Source organism: Brassica napus, unplaced genomic scaffold (assembly GCF_020379485.1).
Source record: "Brassica napus cultivar Da-Ae unplaced genomic scaffold, Da-Ae ScsIHWf_2451;HRSCAF=3164, whole genome shotgun sequence".
NCBI classification, from domain to species: domain Eukaryota; kingdom Viridiplantae; phylum Streptophyta; class Magnoliopsida; order Brassicales; family Brassicaceae; genus Brassica; species Brassica napus.
The window spans coordinates 36,006-45,655 of record NW_026015782.1 but is presented as its reverse complement, the minus strand read 5'-3'; the positions used below and the strand labels follow the sequence as shown (position 1 = coordinate 45,655).

General features: G+C 38.0%; 2 protein-coding genes and 2 pseudogenes across 2 annotated transcripts; 3 read left to right on the top strand and 1 right to left on the bottom strand.

The window, feature by feature from the left end:
- The first annotated feature begins 1,297 nt into the window (after positions 1–1,297).
- Positions 1,298–2,799, top strand: LOC125601128 (annotated as a pseudogene).
- A 1,192-nt stretch (positions 2,800–3,991) lies between these two features.
- On the top strand, positions 3,992–5,132 carry LOC125601126 (cysteine proteinase inhibitor 6-like). The gene is made up of 4 exons (XM_048773495.1): positions 3,992–4,222; positions 4,372–4,603; positions 4,693–4,837; positions 4,920–5,132. The coding sequence occupies exons 1-4, from the start codon at positions 4,034–4,036 to the stop codon at positions 4,954–4,956; spliced, it is 603 nt and encodes a 200-aa protein (XP_048629452.1). The 5' UTR covers positions 3,992–4,033; the 3' UTR covers positions 4,957–5,132.
- A 13-nt stretch (positions 5,133–5,145) lies between these two features.
- On the bottom strand, positions 5,146–7,323 carry LOC125601127 (annotated as a pseudogene).
- A 1,724-nt stretch (positions 7,324–9,047) lies between these two features.
- LOC125601124 lies at positions 9,048–9,578 on the top strand. Its single transcript, XM_048773494.1, has one exon. It carries the CDS (start codon positions 9,048–9,050, stop codon positions 9,576–9,578), a length of 531 nt encoding a protein of 176 aa, XP_048629451.1.
- The last annotated feature ends 72 nt before the right edge of the window (positions 9,579–9,650 follow it).

Genomic DNA, 9,650 nt, shown 5'->3' with positions numbered 1-9,650 from the left:
TGTTAGGACTTTGTTTTTATTACGGTCATTGGAGATTCTCACCAAAAGCTCTTGTCGGTCATCATTCAAACGTTGCTTACAGGTGTATCAAAGTCATTTTTTTCTGCGACGATTCAGTTCGCTTTAGAGAAAAAGATGAAGTTTCTCCATGGGACTCTTTTACCGCTGAGCTTGACTCGCCCCTTGAAAGCTCTATCTTTCAATGTTTTGTAAGCTTTTTATTATCATCCCGCCGTCGAGCATGGCTCGGGATCTTCTACTTTGATTGTAAACTCTGTTGCTCTCTGAGCTTTTATAATATAAGTTGTGACAAAAAAAAAAAACAAATTGTAAATTGATTCATTTTTCACATTATCAATCAATAGGTTTAAAAATGTATAAGAAAGTACCAACACATTCACAAACAAATATATAAGAATGAAAAATAATTCATAATTTATGTATTAAATTTCAACTGTAGTGACATGCATTTTATTTTACTTAATTTTATAATAAAAATATAACAAACACTAAAAATTTAAAATAATTGCATTAATGAAAAATGAAAGCTTTTTATTAATTTATCAACCTTTGATTTCTAATAAGAACAACAGAAACAATAGTAAAAAAACTGCATATTTTTACACATATATGAAAATACAATATATCTTATCTTTTAATTGATCTTCACTTGCTTAACAAAGATTAATATAGACAAAGATAAGTTAATAAAACATCAATTACAATAATTGATGTTAAAACAAATATTTTGTATCATTTGTTAATAATTATCTCAAATTAATAACATTGTTTTCTGATATTATTTATGTGATGTAATATATATGATCTTTTGGTAGTGTATCATATACATCTCTTGCAAATGCAAACCTAAAACAGAAACCACAAAATCATACAAAAAAATAATAATCTAAATCGCAAGTAAAGTATATCTTGCCCGTAGGACGGGCTGACCCTACTTATCAATACAATAATTTTAACATGACTCATTGGAAAAAAATCATTAGAATAGGAAGAGAACCTTATAATAACTAATTAATCATGTGTATAATTGGTCTTGAGTTATTATAAAATTAAATGGGAGTCTTTCGTCTAATGCGCTACCTTATAATAATTCATCTCGAGATCACAATTTCTTCTTTTTATGTGTGAAAAGTTGATCGTGAACCCACGATACTACACGGTCACATGTCTTATAACTATGGATTAAATTTAACATTCATTGATTGTATAACTATGCATAGTAGTAGTATAAATACCCCCTACTTGCCTCAGTAAGAAACCATCAAAATCAGAGCAAAATGAAGACTTTACTACTTCTCTTACTCAACTTCTTGTTTCTTTTATCATTTTCTTCAGCCGAGCAATGTGGTCGACAAGCGGGAGGTGCCCTCTGCCCCAACAATCTATGCTGCAGCGAGTACGGATGGTGCGGTTCCACCGAAGCTTACTGTGCGCTGCCTGGCTGCCAGAGCCAGTGCACTCCCAGTGGTCCTCCTCCTCCCCCTCCACCTCCTCCTGGTCCTCCTCCCCTGATCCCACCGGCGGTCTTACTGATATCATAACAACATCTCAGTTCGATGACATGCTTAAACATAGGAACGATGCCGCTTGTCCCGCTAGAGGTTTCTACACTTATGATGCCTTTATCACCGCCGCTAAATATTTCCCCAGCTTCTGCAACAATGGAGACACTGCCGCAAGGAAGAAAGAGCTCTCTGCCTTCTTTGGTCAGACTTCCCACGAAACCACCGGTAAGCACTGATTATGTTTCTATCTTTTCCAAAAACAAAGTTTTATGTTGGTATGGTGTATTATTCCTTAAGTCTTACAAACGGATTGAATGTCTGAAATTTTCATAATCTTCAAAAGAAAACAAATTTAAATATTTAGTACAAAAATATAAACAGATTTTATTTTATATTTTTTATTTTATTTTATATTTTCAAAAACAATATTTTCCCAAACACAAAAAGCAAACACAATTATTTTTATTATATATTATAAGCTAGTAACAGTCATTATAACCATTTGCCAATAAATACTATAACTTAACGTAAATTAAAAAAAAAACATTTTAAATTTTCAACGCGTTAATATCCCAAACTATTCTTAGCACGTCAATCATCGTTATCTGTTTTAACAAATAAAGAGTTCTATAAATAACGTGTTAGACTAAGTTGTGACTAATATATTAATGAAATGGATGGTTGCACGTTGAAGGTGGGTGGCCAACAGCACCAGACGGACCATATGCATGGGGATACTGTTTCAAGGAAGAGGTGAGTCCTTCTTCAGACTACTGTTCACCGAGCGGAACGTGGCCATGCGCACCTGGCAAACGTTACTACGGAAGAGGGCCGATGCAGCTGTCGTGGAACTAAACTACGGACAGTGTGGAGCAGCCATTGGAGAAGACTTACTCAACAACCCTGACCTGTCTCCAACGATCCAGTGATCTCTTTCAAAACCGCGATTTGGTTCTGGATGACTCCTCAGTCTCCAAAACCTTCGTGCCATGCCGTGATCAACTGCCAGTGGCAGCCTTCACCCGCAGACATTGCGGCCGGGAGAGTACCGGGTTACGGTGTGACAACGGATATCATTAACGGTGGATTAGAGTGTGGACATGGCCCAGACCCAAGGGTCATTGATAGGATTGGGTTTTATCAGAGGTACTGTGGCATCTTCGGTGTGAATACTGGAGATAACCTTGACTGTTTCAACCAAAGGCCCTTTGCTTCTTTTAAATCTTTCCTCGACGCTGCTATGTAATAGCAGCAGGTAACCTTGATGTTACAATCAAAGGTCCTTTGCTTCTGTTAACTCCTTCCTCGACGCTGCTATGCAATAGCAGCAGCTTTGTATGTGAAAACAATAAGGGAATACCCAACTAAATAAAACGGAGGAGTAATATTTGCGATGTTTGCTATCAGGGACGTTTGGGTTCGGTTCGGATATATTCGGATTTCGGGTTTTCAGGTTTTCGGGTTTAAAGATTTCAGTCCTATTCGGGTATTCTAAATTTTGGTTCGGGTTCGGGTTCGGTTCGGATCTTTGCGGGTTCGGTTCGGGTTCGGATAACCCATTTAAATTATTTTTAAAATTTTTATATTCATTATATGCTTAAAATTTCTCAAAATCTATAAAAAAAAATAATATATTACATATAAATTTGTATAATATATGTCAAAATACCTAAAATTAACATATAAATTGGTTAATTTGAATATTTGGATAGAAAATCAATAGATATTTCAAGTATTTTGGTGTTTTGAATATATTTTAGCTATTTAGACATTTACTTTTGACTATTTATGTATATTTTCAAGTATTTTAGATCACTTAAAAGTATCTTATATATTGGATGTTTTTAATATATATTAAATCTAAAAATAAGTATTATATTTAGGTATATAAATCTATTTCGGTTACATTCGGGTACCCGAGATATTTCGGTTCTTTAAATACCAAAATTTTGAATCCGTTCGGATATTTAATCAATTTTGGTTCGAGTTTGGTACTACTCTTTTGGATGGGCTTCGGTTCGATTATTCAGATCCGGATTTTTTGCCCAGCCCTATTTGCTATTCTATATGAAAGTTGGATTGGGCTTTAAAATGGGCCTCAATAGACAAATCAGGAAAGATTTTTATGGTCGGTTTCAAGTGCCGACAGGTTTCGCATAACGTGTCGCTATCTCCAAACATCGTTTTCGAGTGAAACTGAAACCTTAGCGTAGTATATATTAAGGTTTGATACAGTTACCGGTTAGACCGAATTAAACCAGTCCAAAACTCTAATAGCCACCTCTTTCTTATGCATTACAAGACCAGATTCAAAATCGAAGCATATTTGAACGTTAATTATAGAAATTTTACAAATATTTTCACAGAAATTTTAGATCTGAACTAAAATTAAAACTGTACCAACTAAACCAAAAACCGAATTGCAAACCGTAATTTTGACATTTCGACGACTGAAAAAAACCGAAAATATCTAAAAAGAAACGCATAGATCACCGAACCAAATAAAGATGAAAAGCAGTTTCTTCTTCGTCGTTGTTCTCTCTCTCTCCTCCATCTTCATTTCCTCTCTGATCGCTACTTTCTCCAAAGACGACATGGCCATGCTCGGAGGCGTTCGCGATGTACCTGCTAACGAGAACAGTGTCGAGGTCGAGAGCCTCGCTCGTTTCGCTGTCGATGAGCATAACAAGAAAGAGGTTGTTTCCCTCCCCTCTCTCTCTCTCTTTGATCGGTCTCAGATCGTGTTTCTGCTTTGACCTAGTGCCGATTGATTAGAGATTTTTAGGAATTGATTTTTCTGGAGGATAGTGATCTGATTAATGAGTTTACGTTTACAATTTTGTAGAATGCACTGCTCGAGTTTGCGAGAGTGGTGAAGGCGAAAGAGCAAGTTGTGGCGGGAACGATGCACCACCTGACTCTGGAGATCATCGAGGCTGGGAAGAAGAAGCTTTACGAGGCTAAAGTGTGGGTGAAGCCTTGGTTGAACTTCAAGGAGTTGCAGGAGTTCAAGCCTGCTAGTGATGATGGTGCCCCTTCTACTACCATCACTCCCTCAGATCTTGGCTGCAAGAAAGGTATGACTTTTTGAGTAAAAGGAGATACCTTTTATGTATGTGAGAGAGAGAGATTGTGTTTAAGAATGAGTTTGATCATGAAAATTCAGGAGAAATGCATCTGGATGGAGGGAAGTTCCAGGAGATGATCCAGAAGTGCAGCACGTTGCTGATCATGCTGTCAAGACTATACAGCAGAGGTCTAACTCTTTGTTTCCTTATGAACTCCAAGAGGTTGTTCATGCCAACGCTGAGGTATCTTTCTTTACTCGTATTTCAAACCTTGAACTGAAGCTTATTTAATACTATCTGCACTTGATTTTAACTATGGTTTCAGGTCAGTGGGGAGGCTGCAAAGTACAACATGGTTCTGAAGTTGAAGAGAGGGGAGAAGGAGGAAAAGTTCAAGGTGGAGGTTCACAAGAACCATGAAGGTGTTCTTCATCTCAACCACATGGAGCAGCACCATGACTAGTCATCTCCTCTGTTTATGTAATAATGACTGTTTGTTTGCTTACTCTGTAAGATATTTTAACTTCTGATGCTACTATAAAACCCTTAAATAACATACCAGAAGAAATAAATTAAGTTGCAGTCTTCGATTCATACAATAAACGGAAACAGGAAGAAGACTTGGATAACAGAAAGAGCATTTTTTCTAGACAAACCGCTAAATGCTGCTACTCTATATTTGTCCTACTTTGTGCTGCTTAGCCCTCTTCGTCATAATCTTCCTCGTCCTCGTCCTCGTCTATCCTCTTACCCAAACTTGCTAACTGTGTTGGATCGATCTTGCCCAACTCCATAGGCCAGCCTGGATATTCTTCTGAGGTCGTAGCTTTGTCTGCAGCTGGGACTGGTGCCGGTTTGGTTTCGTTTAGGTCGAGGGATTCAGCGTTGAGGTCAATGTCAATGCCTTCTTTTGGATTTTGAAGTTGCTGCTTGGTGTCTTCTTTTGATGCTGCAATGTCGCCATCGACATCCTTCTTCTCGTTCTCTTGTGGTGATGACGCTGACACATGCATCTGGTTACTGTCTTGAGGAGGTGGCTGTTCCGCCATGGCGGTCTCAAGCTCCACCTCGCGGTTCAGATTTTCTCTTTCGGCTGCTTTAGCAGCTCGTCAACCGCGACCTCTTCCTCGTCCTCTCCCTCTACTACCCCTGCCACTGGGCTTAGCATTCCCCACCTCTTGCTGCAATAATAAGCCCAATGCCAACAACAGTGTTGAATGGATGTTAGTGCTCCACACCAATAGACATTAAATGAAGTAACTAAGAAGAACATGAGCTCACTGTTTTGCTTTTCTTATTTTCCTCGTCGCTGTCATTCACTTCGTCACTGATCGGCTTCCTGATTTAAATAAACCATTTCGATTCAGCTTGCTACTGGCTTATATCAATTAAATAACCAGAGTATACGGAGCCAGGAGGTCCAACCTTCTCTTGGAGATGGTGCGATCATCCATGGTAACGTCACCAGTCCCATGGGCCTGCCCTTGCGCTTGGCCGTAGTCAGGAACCTTGCTCACAACTTCCCTCAGAAAATCAAACACGTTATATCTTTCCACAGTGTTTTCTGTAAACAACAAAACAAGTTCAATAAACGTGGATGCAGTAGTTGCATCACCAAACACCGTATGAAGAAAAAGAGCAAAATGTACTTTAAACACACAAATATGTGGTATAAAGTTCTGTAACATCAACAACATCCTCTAGGTGTTGGACGCAGTCAAATAGGACCAATAATTGGAAGCTCTTCCGCTTAACAACATCACCTCAACCAGAATATTAATAGTTACAACATCTAAAATGCATTCATGCTCTTTAGGCAGTAGCGACATTTGTTAGCATGCAGAAGGATCAAAAAACAAAGTTTAAGCAATCAGTTGCTTACAGGTGCAAAGAGCTGACGGTCTTGGGCTCCTCTCTCGAGGGTAATCTCATACGTGCGATCGCAAAGGTCTTGCAAGAACAATTCCAAAGATTTTGCTGCAGTAACAGAACATGAAATTAAGCAAAAAAGGTCTCCCAACCAAACAACTGCCTTAAAACTGAAGTAAAACAAAATGACTCACAGACTAGGACAGGCACTGCCAAAGCAATCTTGCCAACATCCTCATCAGCTTGCATAATCTTTTTAATACGAGCCTGAAAATGAAAAATCATTGTATACAAACGTAATACATTAACACACAAACGGAAAGTTCAGTTCTTTGAATAATCCTATCGTCAACACTATACTAACTTTTAAAAAAAAAAAAAAACAATTCGTGTATGTATATTCATTCCATGCTCAACTAATGACAATAGTCCTCTTTATAAACACTATCTTTATCTTATCCAATTAAAATGGGGGAAATTGATTGCTAGGTCAACCAATTTCATCAGAAATGACATTACTTAATCTAAACAACTTGGTCTTAGAAGAAACACGATCCAAAAAGGTCATCAATCGTAGACGAGAAAAAACTTACAGCTGGGAAGCGAGTATCGAGCTTCTTCCTCATGATTTTGAAATCCCCCAATCAAGAGAAACACGCCAAATCCCACCACAGCAGAAGAGACAGAGCAAACGAGGGGGGGGGGGGGGGGGGGGGGGGATCCTAAATACAGAAACTCCTTTACTAAAATCGGAAAGTTATTCTTCGTCTATGGGACACTGCCAGATCCGGCGACGGCGGTTTCCTTTGTTCCTACTATCTCTCCTCCTCGATTGAATTAAGATTAAATTTAAGTTTATAAAACAAAAGGTTTGGTCAAAAGAAAGAAAGCAAAAAAAAGGTGGTAAATTAAAAGTTATAATATTTAGTTAGTTGGCAGATTGACTAATCCGATTGTTTGGAAACATCTAACCATACACATGGTTAGTTATTATTGGATTACACAAGACTTACGCGTCACAGGACTATTATTCTAAAATCTTCATCCACTTTTTTTAAAGGATAAATTAGATCATAATCCGCGCAACCACGCGAATTTTTGTTTTTATTTATTTTATATAAATATTTAGTTTTCAATTCTAAATTGGTATATATTATACTCCCTCCGTTTCAATATAGATGATGTTTTAGAATGATTATTTTGTTTCAATTTACATGAAATTTGATATTTTAAAGTTAACTTTAACTTTATTGGAACATGTTCAACCAATTAGATTTTAACTTTAACATATGGAGGTATAACATAACAACGTTAAATTATATCTTTTTAATTTATACTTTCTATAAATCTAATTGATCATCTATTGTTTAAATCCAATTATTGATAGCCATAAAAGTTTCTGGTAGCCCTAAAATTTAAATAATAAGATTAAAGATTAAATGTAACATAACTTTCTAGAAATAGGTCCATTTTAAAAAAATCACACATGAATTAAAGTTGTGACTCTGTTTTAAATATAAGATGGATAATGCATCTTGTATCTTTGTTGAGGGAGATATATCCCTGACCAGAAATATATACTCCTCTATTATTATTATAAAGGTGTTCTCATATTTCTTTTTTTTTGGTAATATGTTTAATTTCGTACCACTTTCAAAAGTACATGCTGTGCAGCTTAGTGAGCGAAAACATAAAAACACAAACCACCCACAACAAGAAACAGAGGGAAAAATAAAGAAGAGTCGAGGAGAGTCAAGGAGGGTGGGTGCATGCGAAGAAGAACTGAAGAATGGATGGCTGGATCGAGAGGAGCCAGTCCCTTATTTGTCTATCAACTGCAGAGCAAATAGAGATAGCAGTAGTCGAGAATGAAGTAAATACCTATGAGTTACATGGGTCTTCCACTGATGACACAGGTTATGCGGCAACAAGACTATCTCCCTCTATTGAGAAAATTCGAGGTAGAATAAACACTTGGACTAGCCGCTTCCTCTCCTATGCCGGAAGGTTGCAACTGATCTAGTATGTGCTTATGAGTATAGTAAACTTCTGGGCCTCTGCATTCAGACTCCCAAACAAATGTCTGGAAGAAATAGAACGGCTCTGTTCTCCATTCTTATGGACTGGTCCGGAGCTCAAGTCCACAGGCGTAAAAACAAGCTTGGAAAGAGATCTGCTTGACTAAGAGCGAGGAAGGTTTGGGTATAAGACCGCTTAAAGAAGTAATCTGGTCTACAATCTAAAGCTTATATGGAGAATGCTCTGAGGGAAGTCTTTGTGGGGGACTGGATAAAGCACAACTTGCTTAGAAAGAGAAGTTTTTGGGAAGTAAATGGAAATACTCAAGCAGGGTCTTGGATGTGGAAGAAAATGCTTAAGCTACGTGATGTAGCTAAGTCTTTCTACATGAAGACCGTAGGCAATGGGAGACATACTTCATTTTGGTACGATCGATGGTCTGACCTAGGAGTATTAATGGATGTACTGGGATAGAGAGAGGTCTAATAGACTTGGGTATTAGAAGAGATGCCACTGTGGAGGATGTCCTTCGACTCCTCGAAGAAGAATGAGGCATCGTTCGCGCATGCTGAAAGATATTGAAAGGGCCCTGGACTCTTTTAGAGATCAACTGAACACTGCAGAGGATGATTTCGACATGTGGAGACGATCATCTGGCTACAAACCAAAATTTTTGATACAAGAGACTTTGTTGCTTCTTTGGCCGAAAGGTATATGGTTCTCGCAGGCTACCCAAAGTTTGCTTTCATGGCTTGGCTTGCAACTAGGGGAAGACTATCTACCATGGATCGGGTTTCTCAATGGAGTCAAGGCATTGACACAAGTTGTGTCTTATGCAAAACACTCCAGAATCCCAGAACCATCTTTCTTCGAGTGTTCCTTCTCAGCTCAAGTTTGGGAGCATCTAGTCAAAGGTATATTGCAGAACTCATACACTGCAGAATGGACTGGTATTAAGATATTGCTTGTTGATCGGAATCTGGAGAGATACAAGTTGTTATGTACTCGATACGCCTTCCAAGCGCTGTCTATGCGATATGGAGAGAACGCAATAGGCGCATGCATGGAGAACCACCGCTGCCCACTCAAGCTCTGATGAAGCTTGTTGATAAAGGTATGCGAAACAAACTCAGCTTTAATAAAACTACATGGATGGAAGAGATTTGAA